Below are 22,064 nucleotides of genomic sequence, written 5' to 3'. Positions count from 1 at the left end.
CACATGGAGAAACTGAGACTTAGGGAAGTTCTGTAAGTGTCTCACCATTACACAGTGAGTGATTAGCAAAGTTGGAATTTGCAGCCCATGCATTTCATTCAGTTATCACATGTTGAAATCTCATATTTTAGGACTGCAAAAGTAGAAATGTAATTAAAACTAATCTTAAATTTAACTTCATATTTAAAATACGTTTATATGTTAGAAACCTGGTGTTAGGCTATTAAAATCTATACAAAAATCCAAACTCTGAAATACTCCCAAATCTTGAATTTTTGTGTCAACATGGCACCACAAGTGGAAAATTCCACATGTAAGTACTTAATGAAAAAATTTGTTTCATGCAAAAGTTATTAAAATATTGCATGCCGGGCGTGGTGGCTCAAGCCTATAATCCCAGCACTTTGGGAGGCCGAGGTGGGTGGATCACCTGAGGTTAGGAGTTTGAGACCAGCCTGGCCAACATGGTGAAACCCTGTCTCTACTAAAAATACAAAAATTAGCCAGGCGTGGTAGCAGGCGCCTGTAATCTCAGCTACTCAGGAGGCTAAGGCAAGAGAATCACTTGAACTCAGGAGGCAGAGGTTGTGGTAAGCCAAGATCGTGCCATTGCACTCCAGCCTGGGGGACCAGAGTGAGACTCCGTCTCAAAAAAAAAAAAAAAAAAAAAAAAAAATTGCACAAAATTACCTTCAGGCTTATGTGTATAATAGGTATATGAAACGTAAATGAATTTTGTGTTTAGACTTGGGTTCCATCCCCAAGATATCTCGTTAGGCATATGCAAATGTTCCAAAATCCAAAAAAATCCAAAATCTGAAACACTTTTTGTCCCAAGCATCTCAGACAGGTAATACTCAACCTGTATATACAATATGATCTTAGTTTTGTACAATAAAACATAGATGACTATATACACATATAGAATAAAGTTCATTTTTATTTTTTTGAGATGGAGTTTCTTGTCACCCAGGCTGGAGTGCAATGGCATGATCTCGGCTTACTGCAACCTCTGCTGCCTCGGTTCAAGTGATTCTCCTGTCTCAGCCTCTTGAGTAGCTGGGATTACAGAAGTCCACCACCACGCCTGGCTAATATTTGTATTTTTAGGAGAGATGGGGTTTCACCATGTTGGCCAGGCTGGTCTTGAACTCCTGACTTCAGGCAATCCACTCGCCTCAGCCTCCCAAAGTGCCAAGATTACCAACGTGAGCCATCGTGCCGGCTTCTTTTTTCTTTTTTGATGGGGTTGGCTACCGTCTGAACCCTTAATGTTTAGAGAATTTTTCATTATAAGTCTGAGAAGGCCATATCCTCGCTTTCTCAGCAGGGTCATCTATTTCTAGCACAGCCATGATAAAGGTGCTAAAGATGACATCCAATAGTGACCAGGTCTAGTGGCTTGACAGTGCAGGTGGCAGCATAAGGTTTGGGGCAGAAGAAGTTGTCTGCTCACCAGACTGACTTTGTGGTGACAGTTAGCCCTGGATCTGACTGCCAAGCTTTTCATTTTTCAAGCTTGCTTTCCAGTCTTTCTAGCAATGTTCTGAGCTACCCATCTGTTCCTGTTCCAATTAAAATACCAATAGTCAGTTGCTGTTGCTTACAACTAAGAAACCTGATACGTGTACCATATAATATACCAAATAATTGAGCTTTGATATTTTTGGGGGCCTGTGGACTGTGGTCTGGAATTGTGGGAGGAAAATTGGACTATATGATTTAGTAAGTATCTATAGAAGGTGGACCAGAAGCCAGCTTCTTCATATTCCATTTTTTCTCTTTGCCTAACTTTGGTTTATTTTATTTTATTTTTTATTTTTTTTAAAGCAAACAACTTTATTTCCTCACTTTTACTTAAAACTTGATTTTATAAAACACACACACACACACAAAAACATTTTTAAGAGTTCTGTATCACAGAACATTAAAGAGTACAAATATCCATTGCTTCATAGGTTGAAGTTACATAAATTAAAGTCAAATAATTGGAAACTGATTCATTAGGGAAAACTATACATGAAATGAAGGTCAAAAGGAGCTAATACAGCAATATTTCATTGTTTATAGATTATTAGTTACTTTCAGGACCTTAACAAAGATTCTGAATATTTAGACTTCTTTTGCTGTATTTTGTATCCCTACCTATACTGAGTCGAGCTACTTGACCAAAACATCTGATTTAGGAAAGCATTTAGCTTTATAGCACAAGTTTTTCCATCTACAGTTACTATCTTCAAAGGAATATACATCACAACGTTGACAAAAAAAATTCCTGGTTCCTTTTGAGCAATGTGCAATAAATTCATGATGTTAACTCCATGATAAGTCAAATAGGTACCAAAAAATAAAAGGAACAATTACAGTTCAGTAAGTATCATTTTGGTTTTCTCCATGTAAAAATTAACCAATGAAATAAAACATATTAACTATAGATGACTTGATTTCAGGAAAACCAAATTTCAAAATTACAATTACATTATTTTCCTCATAGTCATCCTCAGTCATTGACAGGAATTTTGTGGGCCACCATGCTATTTACTTTGTGGATTGTAGTAGTAAATGAACGAAGGTGGACTTCCTCAGAATTGGTAATAAACTGTGGTACCAACTCTTCCCATTTTTCAGGTACAACCAAATCTTTGTCTGTATAAATCAGCAGATCAAATGAACAAGAAACTTCCAACAGTGGCAGAAATGTCACTGTAGCTGTGATCTGTCTGATCGCTGAACGGATTTCATCCTGGATAGCTTTCTGAGATTTTTCTCTGGGTGCGCTGTCATCTTTTGCAGTCTTGTCACACTCAATATCAAACTGCCATCTTTCCAGGACCTCACCACTTTCAATATTTGAGATAACTACAACCAGTTTCTGAACTGAACACTTGTATAACCAATCTTTTAGTTGTTCCACCACATTATTTAGATATTTTATGAGCTCAAGATCAGTAGTTACAAGCAAGGTGAGTCCGTATTTCTGCACTCTAGTAAAAGTTTCAGATGGATATATGCCACGCTGATATAAAATGCTGTTGATGATGAATGAGAAGAACTCGGCCACAATTTCGGCGCTCCTGTGAAGGGTGATTCCCTGCTCCCGGGAGAGCTGCAGCGCCATGGCCAGGGACACTAACAAAGGCACACACTTCCACTCCGCGGACAGCAGCCACAGTGGCTCCCATAGCAGCTTTGATTTATTTTAATGCACACTCTCTTGCCTTGTTAAACCTATACAAATATATAAAAAGGGTGAATGATGGCCCTTTTCTTTACCCACCAAGAAAACACAAATTTATCTAATTGAGTTGGAGAGCATAATTTATTTTCTATTTTATTTTACAGCCTTCCTATCATATCCGCTTGAGTATTTATTCTTCTGAGGCTCCTATATGTATAGCAGTAGTTGACACTTGTTGATCCCTTACATTGTGCTGGGCACTGTGCTAAGTACTTCACATGGATTGATTCATTTAAATCCTCTTCACAACCTTGTGAGATGTAGGTGCCATTATAACCCACATTTTACAGAAGAGGAAACCGAAGATGAGAGGTTGCCCAGCTGTGAAATGGCAAAGTCTACTTTTAAACTCAGCTGCCTGACTCCCAAGCGCTCATTCTTAATGACGCTCTCTACTCTTTCCCTAACTTGTTTGACTGACTAGATATTTCTTTTTTTTTCTTACCTTTCCTCTCCCTTCCCTTCCCTTCCCTTCCCTTCCCTTCCCTTCCCTTCCCTTCTCTCCCCTCCCCTCCCCTCCTCTCCCCTCTCCTTCCCTTCCCTCCGCTCGCCTTCCATTAGGTTCCCTCCTTCTTCTTTCTCTCTTTTCTTTCTTTTCTTTTCTTTTCTTTTCTTTCTTTTTTTGAGCATGTCATGAAGGCATCTGTGGAGACCCTGATTGAGCATCTATAATTGTGTAAGGTGAGTGGTTGAGCTTGATTCAAAGAGCCAAGCTCTTTCTTGCCTTAGGTCTTTGCATGCTAGAATGGACTCCCTCTCCCCATTTCTTTCTATGACCTTGAGGCCTTAGCTAAATGATGCTTCCTCAGGGAGGCCTTAGTGGACTATTCCACTCAGAATGTATCGCTCTCTGTTATATTCTACTTCAGCATTCTCTTTGTTTCCTTTACATACTTAGCACAGTTTGAAAATTTAGTTTTACATTTTTTGTTAGTATCACTTTCTAGAGCAAGCTTGTCCAATCCATGGCCTATGGGCGCGTGTGGCATAGGATGGCTTTGAATGTGGCCCAACACAAATTTGTAAACTTTCTTAAAGCATTATGAGATTTTTTTGGTGATATATATTTTTAGCTCATCAGGTATCATTAGTGTTAGTGTATTTTATGTGTGGCCCAAGACAATTCTTCCAATGTGGCCCTGGGAAGCTAAAAGATCGGACACCCCTGTTCTAGACTATAAGCAACCTGTGTCCTGGGAGCTTTTCTGCTTATTCGCCACTTTATGTTTACCCAGAAGACAGTTCTTGTCACATAGTAAATGCTCAAAAGACATTGAATAAATGTTTATATTAACTAGGGTCGAGGCCGGGCACGGTGGCTCAAGCCTGTAATCCCAGCACTTTGGGAGGCCGAGATGGGCGGATCATGAGGTCAGGAGGTCGAGACCATCCTGGCTAACATGGTGAAACCCTGTCTCTACTAAAAAATACAAAAAAAAAAAAAAAAGACCACAAAAAACTAGCCAGGCATGGTGGCAGGCACTACTTGGGAGGCTGAGACAGGAGAATGGTGTGAACCCGGGAGGTGGAGCTTGCAGTGAGCTGAGATCCAGCCACTGCACTCCAGCCTGGGCGACAGAGCGAGACTCCATCTGAAAAAAAAACAAAAAACAAAAAACAAAAAACTAGGGTCCAGCTAAGCTACTGTAACAAAGAAACCAAAAAATTAAGTGACTTAAATATGGCTGAAGTTTAATTCTCTTGCATGTAACATGTTGGAGGAATGTAAGCGTCCACACTGGTGGGGTACCTCAGCATGTGAAGTCATTCAGAATCTGTTTCTTTCACTGTGCTGCTCTGACATTCCCTAGTCTTGTCTACATGGTTGAAGCTGTGTCAGCTCCACATCCCTATTTCAGTTTTTAGGAAGAAGAGTAGAGCAAAAATGTAGAGCAAGCAATTTCCTGTGAAGTAAATGACTTGTATGTTGTACACATTACTTCCATTTGCTTTCTATTCTTTTTCATGTTTCTAGAATCATAAAATTTATTTCTGATCCAAAATATATAGTATGGATGAAACATTAGTCAAGATAAAAAGCTAGATCAACAAACATTTATTAACATAATACTGGATGGGTACTGTTGGAAATAAAATATATGTAAAGACAGGGTTTCTGATCACCAGGAATTTACAATATATTTGGAGATTTCACTCACATTCCATTCTGATAAATGTAGTCATGTGGCCACACCTAGGATACTAGGAAATACCATCTTTGGGTGGGTGGCCATGAGCCCAGCTAAAATGGAAGAAGGAGACAATGGGCATTGAGGGGATAACTAACCCCTTGCCTCACTGTTGGATAAATGCTGTTGAAAAATGAATATATTTTTTAAAAGAATAAAGAATGGATATTCATTGTTACATTAGCAGAGTTTGGAATAATGTAGGGGTTTGAGGGCTATTTTGTTTTTGTTTTTTGTGACGGAGTTTCACTCTTGTTGCCCAGGTTGGAATGCAGTGGTACGATCTTGGCTCACTGCGACCTGTGCCTCCTGGGTTCAAGTGATTCTCCTGCCTCAGCCTCCCGAGTAGCTGGGATTACAGGCGTGTGCCACCACTCCTGGCTAATTTTTGTATTTTTAGTAGAGAGGGGGTTTTGCCATGTTGGCCAGGCTGGTCTTGAACTCCTGACCTCAGGTGATCCACCCACCTTGGTGTCCCAAAGTGCTAGGATTACAGGAATGAGCCACGGTACCCAACCTTGAGAGCTATATTTTAGAACTCTAAGAAAAACGGGTGTGATACAAAAATATTAGACACTGACTAAAATAACATCAAATATGCTTTATGACAACCTATTCATCTGCACATTTTGGGGCAAGGGAGGGTTAAAGACCTAAGAAAGTTGCTTAGGCCAAGAAATTGTGCAAAAGAGGTCAGCACTGGATTTTGTAGAGACACACCTGGCTTTGCTGGAATTTAGGGAGGATGGAATAGGAGCTTGTCTGCCTTCATCAAGTTTCCAGGAATAAGCCCTTATCTGCTATAGCTAGGCAAGACCCCCTCTAATACTTCCCTGGCTAGAAGGAAGCTATTTTGAGGCAAGGACGTTGTTTGATTACAAACCTTTGTTATCCTAACACCAACAAAGGCTTTGAAATTCTTAGGCCAAAAACAGGGCAAAACCAAATTGTAATAACTATTTCAAAGGATGTGGATAAAATTTATGTTCCAATGATATATCCTGATACAAACATAACTTTTTAAAGAGTGTAGGCTGAGCATGGAGTTATATGAAAATGTTTGCACCTGTCCTCCCCTAAAGTGGCTAAGGGCATCTTGGCAAGGCTTGTCATCAACTGTCTTCTCTGTGTGACTGCAGATAAGAGGAAAGGGCTCAGCTGCTGCCACAGCCCTTTGTCTTTGTGGCTGCGGTAGACACTGGGCTTGCCATTATCTTCTCTGGCCTTAAATTCCCTCTGCGCAAAGAAAGGTAACCCATTCCCCTCATCCTGTCTCCTTTCATATTTGGCTGAAAGTTTGGGAAACCCATTTCAATCCTTTCTTTGCCTTTCAACATGTCACATTCCTTCAAGCTGAGCTCACAGATCTGTCCTTATGAAACCTGTTCTGACTCCCCAGGGGGAGTGAATCCCATCTCTCCTGTTCTTTTTCAGTGTTTTCTACTTGTCAGAGCACTTCTCACTTTTGGGCTTTAAATATTTTTAATATGTTTGTGACTCCTCCTTGCAAAATACTTCAGGATAGAGACCATATCTTATTAATCATCGATTCTCTCTGCCTTGTACAATACCTGGCACATGGTAGACCCTTGGTAAATGTTTACTGAATGCATGAATGAGTGATTAAATGAACAAATGATCCTTTGGGTTCTTTCTTTATAGCCTCTCAGCTATTTTTTTTTTTTTTTTTTTTTTTTGAGACAGAGTCTTGCTCTGTCGCCTAGGCTGGAATGCAGTGGTGGGATCTTGACTCACCACAACCGCTGCCTCCCGGGTTCAAGAGATTCTCCTGCCTCAGCCTCCTGAGTAGCTGGGACCACTGGCACATGCCACCACACCTGGCTAATTTTTTGTATTTTTAGTAGAGATGGGGTTTTACCGTGTTAGCCAGGATGGTCTCGATCTCCTGACCTCATGATCCACCTGCCTCGGCCTCCCAAAGTGCTGGGATTACAGGCATGAGCTACAGTGCCCAGCTCCTCTAGCTATTCTAATGTTGTTCATGACTCCCCAAGACTAGGAATACAAAGTGTGGTTGCAAATTCTTCCTTGTTTCCAAAATATTTTCTCACTTGCTTACTGAAGTTAAATTGAAGGTCAGAATTATTTAATGGAGAAGCAATTGGCTTTTCATTATGCAATAAGGGATAAAATGACTTAAAGTGTAAATATTACTTGAATTAACATACTGCTAAAACTTACTAGAACTAAAGTGGGCCAGGTATGGTGGCTCATGCCTGTAATCCTAGCACTTTGGGAAGTTGAGGGGGAAGGATTACTTGAGCACAGGAGTTGGAGAACAGCCTGGGCAACAGAATGATACCTCATCTCTACTATAAAATAAAATAAAAATTAGCAGAGTGTGGTGGTACACACCCATTGTCCCAGCTACTTGGGAGGCTGAGACAAGAGGATTCCTTGAGCCTGGGAAGTCAAGGTTGCAGTGAGCAGTCACTGAACCACTGCACTCCAGCCTGGGTGACAGAGTGAAACTCTATCTCAACAACAACAACAACAACAACAACAACAACAACAACATCAAAGGAACTAAAGTGTAATTAGTCAGTCAATCAAAAAGTGTAAATAACATACTAGTTTCTTTTCTGTTTTGCAGGGGGTGGAAGTCAGAGAGAAGTTAGTGTTTGGGTTTTAGTGAGGGATGGGAGGGAAAGGGGGGTCAAAAGGTCATTTAGATAGCTACAGAGCATAGAAAGAGAAACTAGGGATCTCTGATTTAGCAGTTTCTTAATGTTTCAATTTTCAAGAGAAGTATGGCATAACTGCTCTTGTTTGCAATTTTATGAGAATATTGTTGGGAACTATATAGCACGATGAACACCGTCTTATATTATAGAATTTGATAAGATCTGGGGTGTTTGTGAATGTGTGGACTTAAAAATGTTGACTTTGTTTCAGAGGAACTAAAAATTCAGAAGAGTTAATAAAGGAGTCATATAATCTAGATTGTACCTAAAATACCTCTCCTAGTAGTAGAGCAGTTTGGGTACTTTGCATGACTAAGAGATACTGGAGATGGCCCCAGACAGGAAGGGGTAGATGGTATGGCAAGATTTAGTTTTGAGTTGGAGCTTCCTAAATGGAGGCTATAATAATGTACATTTTTGGGTAAATTGCTATTATCAAAGGATCACTGATAACTCATATATATAATAATATTTTTTTTTTTCTTAGAGACAGTATTTTACTCTCTCACTCAGGCTGAAGTAGTACAGTGGCATCTTTGGAAGTGGAAAGCAAATGTAGTCATATGTTGCTTAATGACAGGACTATGTTCTGATAAATGTGTTGTTAGATTATTTCATCTTTGTGCAAACATCATAGAGTGTATTTACACTAATATAGATGGTATATAACCTACTACACACTTAGGCTCTATGGTATAGCTCTTCCTAGGCTACAAACTTGCACAACTTATTACTATACTGAATACCGTGGGCAATTGTAATGCAGTGGTAAGTGTTTGTGTATCTAAATGTTGAAAAGACACAATAAAAATATAGTATAAAAGATAAAAATGGTATGGCTGTATAGGACACTTACCATGAATGGAGCTTGTAGGACTGGAAGTTGCTCTGGATGAGTCAGGGAGTGAGTGGTTGGTGAATGAGAAGGCCCAGGTCATTATTATCCACTGTTGTAAACTTAATAAACACTGTACACTGGCCAGGCACAGTGGCTCATGGCTGTAATCCCAGCACTTTGGGAGGCCAGGGTGGGTGGATCACCTGAGGTCAGGAATTCGAGATCAGGTTGAAACCCCATCTCTTATAAAAATACAAAAATTAGCCAGTTATAGTGGCAGGTACCTGTAATCCCAGCTACTTAGGAGGCTGAGGCAGGAGAATCACTTGAACCCAGGAGGCGGAGGTTGCAGTGAGCCAAGATCTGCCACTGCACTCCAGAGCAAAACTCCATCTCAAAACAAAACAAAACAAACAAACGAAAAAACGAAACAAACCAAAAAAGGCCACTGTACACTTAGTCTACACTAAATTTATTTATTTTTAAATTTTTATTTATTTTTTCGAGACGAAGTTTCACTCTTGTTGCTCAGGCTGGAGTGCAATGGCGCAATCTTGGCTCACTGCAACCTCCACCACCCAGGTTCAAATGATTTTCCTACCTCAGCCTCCCGAGTAGCTGGGATTACAGGTGAGTGCCAACACGCCTGGCTAATTTTTGTATTTTTAGTAGAGACGGGGTTTCGCCATGTTTTTGAGATAGAGTCTCACTCTGTAGCCCAAGCTGGAGTCCAGTGATGTGATCTTGGCTCTCTGCAACCTCTGCCTCTCGGGGTCAAGTGTTTCTCGTGCCTCCGCCTCCTGAGTAGCTGGGATTACAGGCATGTGCCATTATGTCCAGCTCATTTTTTGTATTTTAGTAGAGATGGGGTTTTGCCATGTTGCCCAAGGTGGTCTCGAACTCCTGAGCTCAGGCAATCCACTGTGCTCAGCCTCCCAAATTTCTGGGATTACAGGCCTGAGCCACTGCACCCGGCCCACTAAATTTATTTTTTTTAAATTAATTTCATTATATTCTGACAGCTATGACATCACTGGGTGATAGTAATTTTTCAGCCCCATTATAATCTTATAGGACCACCATTGTATATGAGGTCTATTGTTGACCAAAACATCTTTTTTTTTTTTTTTTTTGAGACAAAGTCTCGCTCTTATCCCCCGGGCTGTAGTGCGATGGCGCCATCTCGGCTCACCGAAACCTCTGCCTCCTGGGTTCAAGCGATTCTCCTGCCTCGATCCCCCGAGTAGCTGGGATTACAGGTGCCTGCCACCACGCCTGGCTAATTTTTGTATTTTTAGTGGAGATGGGGTTTCATCATGTTGGCCAGGCTGGTCGAGAACCTCTGACCTCAGGTGATCCACCCGCCTCGGCCTCCCAAAGTGTTGGGATTACAGTCGTGAGCCACCGTGCCCGACCATTGTTGACCAAAACATCTTATGTGGCACATGACTGTATGTGCAAACAGGGGCCCAGTATTACACAATTCATTGAAAATTTGCTACTTTGTAGTGTCAAATGATTAGTTTGACTTTTTAAAAATCTCACTTGAACTGGAATCGAACTAGAGTCTGAGAGTCAGTTGTCCTAGGTTTTCACTTCTGCCTCCACAACTGACTAGCTGTGTGATATTTCAGAGATCATTTCTCCTCTGTAGATCAAAGTGAGATTATGTGAGTTTCAGGGCCCGTTCCAGGCCTAACACTTTCTGTATTTTTATTCAGTAGCAGCAATTAAAGCATTTCACATAACACAGCAGTAGCAAAGTCTGGACTGGAATGCATGCCTTACAACCCACTTAACCTCTTTTTTTTTTTTTTTCTTTACCTTTCAAACTTTTTAAAAGTAAAGTATAATATACACACAGTATAGGAAGTACATAGAGTATACTAATCTTTTTTTTTTTTTTTTTTTTTGAGACAGAATTTCACTCATGTTGCCCAGACCGAGTGCAGTGGAGCCATCTTGGAACACTGCAACATCCACCTCCCGGGTTCAAGGGATTCTTCTGCCTCAGCCTCCCGAGTAGCTGGGATTACAGGCATATGCCACCATGCCCAGCTGATTTTTGTATTTTTAGTAGAGATGGGGTTTCTCCATTGGTCAGGCTGGTCTGGAACTCCCCACCTCAGGTGATCTGCCTGTCTCTGCTTCCCAAAGTGCTGGGATTACTCTGCTTCCCAAAGTGCTGGGATTGCAGGCGTAAGCCATGACGCCCAGCCGAAGTATACTAATCTTAAGTGTTTAGATTGTTGAATGTTTTCAAAGTAGGCAATGAATTATAATTGAGCTTTAAGATTCATCCTTTTAAATGTATAGTTTGATGAATGTTGATAACTGTGTAGAGTCAGATAACCACAACCACAGTCAAGATATGGACTGTTTCTATCATCCCCAAAAGTTTGCTTGTAACCCTTTGCAGTTAGTTCCCTCCTTTTACCCAAATCTTCTGGTAACCACTGACCTATTGTCTATCCCTACAGTTTTGCCCTTTCCAAAATGAAATCATACTACATATAGACTTTTGTGTCTCTTTTCTATAATGCTTTTAAGATTCATCACATACCTTTATTTGATGTGTATCTTGATCATACCTGATGTGATGTGTATCTTGATTACTTAGATCAAGATATAGAACTTTTCTGGCACCCCAGAAGATTCTTTTGTGTCCTTTTCCAATCAGTTCCCACCTCTCACACCTCACCCCCACTATTCTGACTTTTATTGCTGGATTACTTTTCCTATTTTTGTATTCCATATAAATGGATTCATATGGTAGATACTGTGTGTCTGTTTTCTTAATACAGTATCTATAGGACTTATTCATGTTATAGCTAGTAATAATAGTTTGTCCTTTAAAAAAAAAATCACAGTGTAATATTCCATTGTATGAATATACCATGTTTCATTTATCTCTTCTACTGTGGTGACATTTTGGTTGTTTTGAATTTTTGGCTGTTTTGAGTAAATCTTTTCTTTTTCTTTTTAGAAATGGAGTCTCACTTTGTTGCCCAGGTTGGCCTTGATCTCCTGGGCTCAAGTAATCATTCCACCTCGGCCTCCTGAGTAGCTGAGACTGCAGACACATGCCACCACACTTGGCTTTGAGTAAGTCTTTTGTGAACACTCTTGTTAATGTCTTTTGGTGAGAATATGTATCCATATCTCTTGGCTATGTTCCTAAGAGTGGAATTGTTAGATCATAGGCTAGGTATGTGTTTAGCTTTCATAGAGGCTGCCAAACAGTTTTCTAAAGTGGTTGTACCAATTTATTTATTTATTTACTTATTTATTATTATTTTTTTGAGATGGAGTCTTGCTCTGTCACCCAGGCTAGAGTGCAGTGGCATGATCTCAGCTCACTGCAAGCTCCGCCTCCCAGGTTCAAGCAATTCTCCTGTCTCAGCCTCCCAAGTAGCTGGGACTATAGGCGCCCACCACCACGCCCAGCCAATTTTTGTATTATTTTTTAGTAGAGATGGGGTTTCACCATATTAGTCAGGCTGGTCTTGAACTCCTGACCTCAGGTGATCTGTCCGCCTTGGCCTCCCAAAGTGCTGGGATTACAGGCATGAGTCACCACATCCAGCCAGTTGTATCAATTTAATACTCTCACCATCAATGTATGAGAGTTCCAGTTACTCCACATCCTTGCCAACGCTTGGTATTGCCAGTCTTATTAATTTTAGCTTTTTGGATAATGTACTGTAACCACTGCTTTTGGATTGAAATTGCATCTACACCACCAATAGTGTCATTCAGAGATGTAGAGAGTCAGGAGAGATCAGTCAGGTTCCTTATGTTTCTGGGCAGAGACTTAACAAGGCAAGCAGTAGGGATGAACAGTGGTAGAGCTACCTTATATTGCCAAGAAGACCTGAGTCCTTATTTACCATCCCACCATAGTGATGGTACTGGGGAGCCTTCCCTCCCTAATTCTATAACCCTAATCCTGTCCTTTAATATTTATTTAATAGCAGTTACCCTGGAAGAAAAGATATGGGGGATTGGTTGGTGAGGACTGCCCTTGTTCAACCTTCTTAAACGAAATCAGTGAGCTTATTCCTCCTTCATTTGAGATGGCCTTTGGAAGCCTGTATCAAATCTCCACTGCAATCAGGGTAATTAATCATCAAGAATGGCAAGATGATTGTAGAGAATCCAGGAATGGAATGTGGATCCATGTGCATGTGTAGAGCAAAAATCTGCTTATTATTTGCAAAGATAGTAGTCTCCAGGAAACGTAGTGAGGCTAAAAGGTCCATTTAAGATTTGGCTGTTATCCTTGATGTTCATAGTAGCAGTTGGGTTTGAGCTGGTGGGTTTTGGGTGTGCCCTGCAGTGTGGTTATTTAATAATAATATGCCTATGAAAATAAAGCCAAAACTGCCAGATGTGTTTTACTCCAAACTTGATATAGACTGTTTAATGGGATTTTTATGTGTACCTAAGAATCACTATGCTTTTAGAGTACTTCTGGCCACTCTACAAATACATGAATCAGATTAAAGAACAGTCAATCAGACTTGAATTAAATATATATTCCCATAATGGTGATTATCTTTTTTCTTGACTTGGCATTATTATAGCAAGCTAAAATAATAGGAGATAAGTAGCTGTTATAAATGAACCATTAAAAGCAGCAGTAAGCCAAAGTTATCATTGATCTCTCCCTGTCTCTTACTTTATAAAAACTAATGTGAATTGCTATGGAGTTACCTACTTTAATAATAAATCTGTTGTGTCAGGGTAGTGACCTGAAGTTTTTTTTTACATATAATTTATAGTCTATCGATTTAATCCTCTGAATATCTCATCCTGTTTGCATAGCATAAAACCATTTCTGAATTGAAAGACAAAAGTAGCTTGGGAAAAATATTTTTATTGAAGATATCCATTTGATCAATAGTCAAACAAATATGAGCTTATTTTGAATGACAGTTTCAAGTTTAAAAGACCAAAAAGGAAGCTGGGCCTGGTGGCTCAGACCTGTAATCTTAGCAATTTGGGAGGCCGAGGCGGGTGGATCATGATGTCAGGAGGTCGAGACCATCCTGGCTAACACAGTAAAACCCCATCTCTACTAAGAACACAAAAAATTATCTGGATGTGATGGCACATGCCTGCAGTTCCAGCTACTCAGGAGGCTGAGGCAGGAGAATCACTTGAACCCAGGGGTCGGAGGTTGCAGTGAGCTGAGATTGTGCCACTGCACTCCAGCCTGGGCAACAGAGCAAGACTCCCTCTCAAAAAAAAAAAAAAAAAACCAAAAAGGAGATGCTTTGATTCATTACCTATTTGGGTAATTGATTTATAGGTGTATTTTGAAATTTAGATTTTTTTTCTTCATGAGCAGGGGTGTGAGGCGTATGGAGACATTTTATGAAGACACTAGCTTTTTGAAAAGTGAATCATAAACTAGAATGTGGAAAATGAACTCAAGTAGCAGACAGTTTAATGTGACTACATAAAACATTGGTGCCGTGCTGCTAAAACTCTTCCTTCCCTTAATTTGCTTAATTTGTGGAAGAGAAAATCAGTAGTTTATGCTATTCCAGCCAATACCTGGCACCTTTCCATTTGGCTATACATGCCAGGATGCCAAGAACCACACCACTACTTTGTAACTTGAATAGAGCTTCTGGCTTCCTCTTAATGCCAATTTCAAATTTCTGGCAATGACTGACTGTTACCATAGTCCTCTCATCCCTCCTGTTTATCTGTATGTATCTGAAGCTTAGTGTTCAGCTCCTGAACTTTTATTACCTGTCTCAGGCAAAAGTGTAATGAATACCTTTAAATATCACTGAGAAAAAACTGAGAAATAGCACATATGATTAACACATAAATAATTAATTTGGGAGAGTGCTTTCCTCTATTTTTGTCCACTTGCCTACTTATTCATTTGTTGCTTTTCTTTAGATGTCACAGATCTAACCCAGTTAGTCTAAAGAAATGACCATGCATCATTGTCATATCATAAACATAACTCAACTTGGAAGGAAGCAATTTGAGGATGGCTATCCTATTATTATGCTTTATTTTTTTCTTCACCTAATGCAAGTAGCCATAGAGAATATGGAAGAAGATCTTTTTTTTTTTTTTTTTTTTTTTGGAGACAGAGTCTCGCTCTGTCGCCCGGGCTGGAGTGCAGTGGCCGGATCTCAGCTCACTGCAAGCTCCGCCTCCCGGGTTTACACCATTCTCCTGCCTCAGCCTCCCAAGTAACTGGGACTACAGGCGCCCGCCATCTCGCCCGGCTAGTTTTTTGTATTTTTTAGTAGAGACGGGGTTTCACCGTGTTCGCCAGGATGGTCTCGATCTCCTGACCTCGTGATCCACCCGTCTCGGCCTCCCAAAGTGCTGGGATTACAGGCTTGAGCCACCGCGCCCGGCCGGAAGAAGATCTTAATACTCACCCTTTGAAGAGAAAGCAGTGATTTTTTTTTTTCTTTTTTTTTTTTTTTGAGACAGAGTCTCACTCTGTCTCCTAGGCTGGAGGGCAGTGGCGTGATCTCGGCTCACTGCAACCTCCGCCTCCTGAGTTCAAGTGATTCTCCTACCTCAGCCTCCCAAGTAGCTGGGATTACAGGCAGGCACCACCACGTCTGGCTAAGTTTTGTATTTTTTGTAGAGATGGGGTTTCACCATGTTGGCCAGTCTGGTCTCTAACTCCTGACCTCAGGTGATCCACCCACCTTGGCCTCCCAAAGTGCTGGGATTATAGGCGTGAGCCACTGTGCCCAGCCAGAAAGCAGTGATTTTTTTTTATGGTCCTTATTACTCTTGCTATCAATTTTATCTGTAATAGGTCCCTGTCAAAATCAGAGTAATTAAGTGGAATGACAATTCTGTTAAATGTGTTCATGCCATTGCATTGGCAATAAAGCATGCACATATTTGCAATTAAGACTTATCTTTTTACTTTGCCATGGAGAATTGTGATGAACATTAAGTTGCACAGGCATGGGGATCCAAAAGGGTATTCATAAAAATAACACCAGGTGTATACGCTCTGGATTATAATATCTTCTTATGCAATTACTTATTTTCACTGCGTATTTTTTGACTGAATAATAATTACCTTAGCACTGAGAGGGAGACAGGATCAGCTAGTTTCAACCTTTTATTATAACCTCCCTTTTAAAAATTTGTAGCACAGCATAGAACCATAACTATTTATTCAAATATATTTGTTCCAGTTCTTAGTTTTTAAAGGGTAGCCGACTTTCACATACAGCACACTGAGCTTTTAATACAGTCATTTTGGTGCTACACAACCGAACATTAAGATGCATACTGATAGGATGGTTACTTTCTTAAGCTACCACTAGGAATCATCAATATAACAGAGATAAAGGAGACTTGAAACCTAGCCCAAGCAGTAAATTGACAGCCGTCTTTAACCACTATGACCTAAGAATGACCCTGAGCTCTACTGGATTCAGGAGATAGATCTGTTGCAGAGCACAGGAATCAGATATGTCACGGGCCTAGAAACTCCCATTGTGCAACAACTGCAGAATCACTTGCAAAGTCTGATAGACACATAGGTGATAAACAGTGATGCAAACGCCATGCTCTTTTATTATATATTTTGAAATAGAGTTGTGAGTGGTTAATATTTATTTTATTTGCTTCTTCCTTTGTAAAGTTAACATTTATAAAAAAACAGTAAGTTTTAAAATATTATTTAAAATTTTCTTGTAAATTTGTTTGAGTTCTTTGTAGGTTCTGGATATTACCCCTTTGTCAGATGAGTAGATTGCAAAAATTTTCTCCCATTCTGTAGGTTGCCTGTTCACTCTGATGGTAGTTTCTTTTGCTGTGCAGAAGCTCTTTAGTTTAATTAGATCCCATTTGTCAATTTTGGCTTTTGTTGCCGTTGCTTTTGGTGTTTTAGACATGAAGTCCTTGCCCATGCCTATGTCCTGAATGGTATTACCTAGGTTTTCTTCAAACAAATTTACAAGAAAAAAACAAACAACCCCATCAAAGAGTGGGCAAAGGATATGAATAGACATTTCTCAAAAGAGGACATTCATGCAGCCAACAGACACATGAAAAAATGCTCATCATCACTGGCCATCAGAGAAATGCAAATCAAAACCACAATGAGATACCATCTCACACCAGTTAGAATGGCAATCATTAAAATGTCCGGAAACAACAGGTGCTGGAGAGGATGTGGAGAAATAGGAACACTTTTACACTGTTGGTGGGATTGTAAACTAATTCAACCATTATGGAAAACCGTATGGTGATTCCTCAAGGATCTAGAACTAGAAGTACCATATGACCCAGCCATCCCATTACTGGGTATATACCCAAAGGATTATAAATCATGCTGCTATAAAGACACATGCACACGTATGTTTATTGCGGCACTATTCACAATAGCAAAGACTTGGAATCAACCCAAATGTCTATCAGTGACAGACTGGATTAAGAAAATGTGGCACATATACACCATGGAATACTATGCAGCCATAAAAAAGGATGAGTTTGTGTCCTTTGTAGGGACATGGATGCAGCTGGAAACCATCATTCTCAGCAAACTATCGCAAGAACAGAAAACCAAGCACCGCATGTTCTCACTCATAGGTGGGAACTGAACAATGAGATCACTTGGACTCGGGAAGGGGAACATCACACACCGGGGCCTATCACGGGGAGGGGGGAGGGAGAGGGATTGCATTGGGAGTTATACCTGATGTAAATGACGAGTTGATGGGTGCTGACGAGTTGATGGGTGCAGCACGCCAACATGGCACAAGTATACATATGTAACAAACCTGCACGTTATGCACATGTACCCTAGAACTTAAAGTATAATAATAATAAAAAAAATTTCTAATTTAACCGTGTTTTCAAATATTGGTACTATTTTATATATATGTATATATTTTTCTTTTTCTTTTTCTTTTTTTTTGAGATGGAGTCTCAGTCTATTGCCCAGGCTGGAGTACAGTGGCGCAATCTTGGCTCACTGCAACCTCTGCCTCCCAGGTTCAAGCGATTCTTCTGCCTCAGCCTCCTGAGTAGCTGGGATTACAGGCATGTACCACCATGCCTGGATAATTTTTGTATTTTTAGTAGAGATGGGGTTTCTACTTCTGGGTTCGAACTTCTGACCTCGTGATCTGCCCACCTCTGCCTCCCAAAATGCTAGGATTACAGGTGTGAGCCACCGCATCCAGCCACTGTATGTAAATGTATATATTCTTTCCTTCCTTCCTTCCTTCCTTCCTTCCTTCCTTCCTTCCTTCCTTCCTTCCTTCCTTCCTTCCTTCCTTCCTTCCTTCCTTCCTCCCTCCCTCCCTCCCTCCCTCCCTCCTTCCTTCTTTCTGTCTCTCTCTTTCTTTCTTTCTTTTTGAGAAAGAGTCTTAGTCTGCAATCTCAGCTTACTGCAACCTCCACCTCCCGAGTTCAAGTGATTCTTGTGCCTCAGCCTCCAGAGTAGCTGGGATTACAGGTGTGCACCACCATGCCTGGCTAATTTTCATATTTTTAGTAGAGATGGGATTTCACCATGTTGGTCAGGCTGGTCTCGATCTCCTGACCTCAAGTGATCCACCTGCCTTGGCCTCCCAAAGTGCTGGGATTACATGTGTGAGCCACCATGCTCGGCCTGTAAATACATTGTGTACACCTACACATACATATCAATAGTATCAATAGTTGATTTTATGTGGGTGGAATGATATACTCTAAAGTGCGTAAAGTCACATGTGGCATTTTATGATAAAATATACCCTTTGTTTTGTTTGGTAGCTCTTTAACCCTAAGGTGTGCTTACATTTAAACTTTCTAACATCTTTCCAACTGGATTAATGATGATGGTTTAGTAGGGGAAGCACACAAACAGAACTTTAGAATATGGACTTGAGCTTGATTGCCCTGCTACCTTGTTGCAGAAATGCTATATGAGACAGTTTTTTATATATATATATGTGTGTGTGTATATATATATGTGTATGTGTGTGTGTGTGTGTGTGTGTGTGTATATATATATATATATATATATATATTTTTTTTTTTTTTTTTTTTTAGATGGAGTCTTGGTCTGTTTCCCAGGCTGGAGTGCAATCTCGGCTCATTGCAACCTCCGCTTCCCGGGTTCAAGCAATTCTTCTGCCTCAGCCTCCTGAGTAGCTGGAATTACAGGCACCCGCCACCACGCCTGGCTAATTTTTGTGTTTTTAATAATGACGGGGTTTCACCATGTTGGCCAGGCTGCTCTCGAACTCCCAACCTCAGGTGATCTGCCTGCCTCAGCCTCCCAAAGTGCTGGGATTACAGGCGTCAGCCACCGCGCCTGGGTGAGACAGTTATTTTAATAAAGCAGAGTTATTAATAAGGGAATAGACATTCAGAGAAACTAAATAATAGGAATGCAGCCTACTTCATTAGCTTTTATTCATTAAAGTAGAGATTTTGGTGGTTGTTTTCTTTTTGGTAACACTTTTTCCTCTAGGGTTCTCACAAATGAAAAGTAGATATACTAAAAAAAGATATAAACAAAATTTTTATACTTTTAGCGTATATATAATAACTAAAATGTTTACACGTCATTCAGTGAAAATGCAAATGGATGATTTTGGTACAATCTTCTCCAAGTGTAAAATGCATTTAAAAATTATTCAACTCTGGGAAACAGTGAGATCCCATCTCTACAAAAAATTTAAATATTAGCCAGGCATGGTGGTGTGCGCCTGTGGTCCCAGCTACTTGGGAGACTGAGACTGGAGAATCACTTGAGCCCAGGAGATCAAAGCTGCAGTGAGCTATGATTATGCCACTGCACTTCAGCCTAGATGACAGAGTAGACCCTTATCTTAAAAAAGAAAAGAGAAAAAAAATTATTCACAAGCAATGAATAATCCTTATACTCTGCTCCTCAGGTTTCTCTTTCAGTTTTTCAAAGGCTACTACAGCTTGCAGGTAGATCCTGCATTGGGAATTTGCTGGAGACACTTTGGGAGTTCCATGGGCGGTTCCATGGGAACTGGACTCCCAGGTCTTTTGGGGGTATATGACCCTAAATTAGTGCTAAACACAGGATAGAGCTGGAGCTCCCAGCCTGACTCCATTGGGGGAAGAAAAATCCCTTGCCTCATACTTGTAGCACTGAAAAGTGATAGAGGTTTTTAATTAAATCCTAACAAATACCAATATTAGTTGAATCACCTTTCCTCTAGGGCCATTAGAGAATGCTAAGTTCAACTTTTGTATTTACCTTCAAGCCCATCCTTTTCCCAGGATAGCATTTTATGGTTTTTTATTCCTTGCTGTGCTTTTTATGAGAGAAACAGGTAGTGATCTGCATATTCTAATTGGTAATGCTTTCTAATAATACTGTAATTATTATAACAGTTCTATAATAGTTATTCTCTGAAAAGTGTGGAGAGATCTGTGGCTAAGGGAAGAGCATTGCCTCCCTTGCTCTGTGACAAATGAGGATTTTAATCTGATTCATAACCTTTCACAAACAGCTACATCTTGACCAGACCACTGTATTTGGTGACCTATTCAATTCATTAATGTTTCACATTGTGCGTAAGTGCCTACAATGGGAAAATGACAAGTGAGTACCAGTGACCTCATTAACTTGGCTAACACTGCTAAACAAATGGCTTGGCATTATGGAAGTTTGCCCCATAGAAACCTGTCTAGCTGAGGACAGTAACACAGTCTTACTATTGGCTGCTTCAGAGATTAATATGCTCTGCCACTTTGCTCACTTGCATATACCCCAATGCTTTTCCCAAGTAATGTTTTTTTTGTGTCCAACTGACACCTACCTATAAATGAGATGCATCTTTGGTTTGACTTGTTTATTATCACATATCTATAATGCTTTAGAAAGTAGAATGCTTCAGCATTTAGTTTCAGGAAACAGAAATCATTCTAGATCTTTTTACGAAGAAAGAGATTTAAATATAGGGAATTAGGTCCTCATAAAATTGGAGTAGTGAGCTCAAGTTTGGGCTTGCAGGAGTGACTCCCAGAATAATACTGATAAACTGACCTGACATTTTAGCTGCTACTTGATCATGAAGATGAGGAATCAGGAGGTTGCCATGGAACTGTAGAATATAAGAACTCACTACAATAGCCTCACAAAGCTAGTGACAGGACACTGGAATTCTGCTGCAGAAAAACCCAGCATCTCTCCTCCCTAACCATACAGAGAAGGCAGCAGGGTGATTGCCATCATATATCTTCCACCTTTCAGATCTCACATGATTGAATCTTATTGGTGGGTCCTAGAATTCTTGCTGCAGGGGAGTGTAGGGAAAATATGAATTTAACATTCTAGTTTCTGCAGTACTGAAAGGCATTTTGGAAGGACGTTGGAATGGTGTGGCTAATTTGCCATTTCCATCTAAAGAAGCAGAAATATGTAACAGTAACATCTGAAGCCAGTGCGGTGGCTCACGCCTGTAATCCTAGCACTTTGGGAGGCTGAAGCAGGCAGATCACCTGAGGTCGGGAGTTCGAGACCAGCCTGACCAACATGGAGAAACCCTGCCTCTACTAAAAATACAAAATTTTCCAGGCATGGTGGCGCATGCCTATAATCCCAGCTACTTGGGAGGCTGAGGCAGGAGAATCGCTTGAACCTGGGAGGCGGAGGTTGCCGTGAGCTGAGATTGCACTATTGCACTCTAGCTTGGGCAACCAGAGTGAAACTCCGTCTCCAAAAAAAAAAAAAAAAAAAAAAAAAAAGGGAAATCTGTGGGTTCTCTTCCTCTTCCTATGACCTTTGATTTTCATTTAGATGAGTGTATTTTTTTCACTAAAGTAGTAAAAATTTAAAAATGGCTCTCTAATATTTTTCTACTGTTTATCTGAAACAGCTTAGCACCTCCATAGCCCTTTCCCAAGTGTTGATTGAAGATGTAGTAACCAGGGTCTCAGAGGTTCTCCGTCTTCTTCCATCTCCTCTTTCAACCAGTTGCTCTTGATTTCTCCATTGACTCCCATTTATTTCTCTCTTACCCTATGTACATTCCCCTCATATTATTGCTTTGGTGGGATTGTGTTGCTTATTCTCAGCTTTCTTTCCAGAAGCTGTCTTTGGGATCTTCATA

General features: G+C 40.4%; 1 protein-coding gene across 2 annotated transcripts; it reads right to left on the bottom strand.

The window, feature by feature from the left end:
• Positions 1 to 1,179: 1,179 nt before the first annotated feature.
• Positions 1,180 to 21,491, bottom strand: MAD2L1 (MAD2 mitotic arrest deficient-like 1 (yeast)). 2 transcript variants are annotated; one of them, XM_009203182.4, is made up of 2 exons: positions 20,999 to 21,491; positions 1,180 to 3,228 (listed from the first exon to the last, which is right to left on the bottom strand). In XM_009203182.4, the coding sequence occupies exon 2, from the start codon at positions 3,116 to 3,118 to the stop codon at positions 2,501 to 2,503; it is 618 nt and encodes a 205-aa protein (XP_009201446.1). In that variant the 5' UTR covers positions 3,119 to 3,228; positions 20,999 to 21,491; the 3' UTR covers positions 1,180 to 2,500. The 2 variants fall into 2 exon arrangements, with proteins under 2 accessions (XP_009201446.1, NP_001162365.1); NM_001168894.1 differs by lacking the exon at positions 20,999 to 21,491 and having other exon boundaries at positions 2,501 to 3,118.
• Between the last annotated feature and the right edge of the window lie 573 nt (positions 21,492 to 22,064).

Source organism: Papio anubis, chromosome 4 (genome assembly GCF_008728515.1).
Source record: "Papio anubis isolate 15944 chromosome 4, Panubis1.0, whole genome shotgun sequence".
NCBI lineage: Eukaryota > Metazoa > Chordata > Mammalia > Primates > Cercopithecidae > Papio > Papio anubis.
Note: the sequence above shows the minus strand (reverse complement) of the source record. Positions and strands in the feature narration are given on the sequence as shown.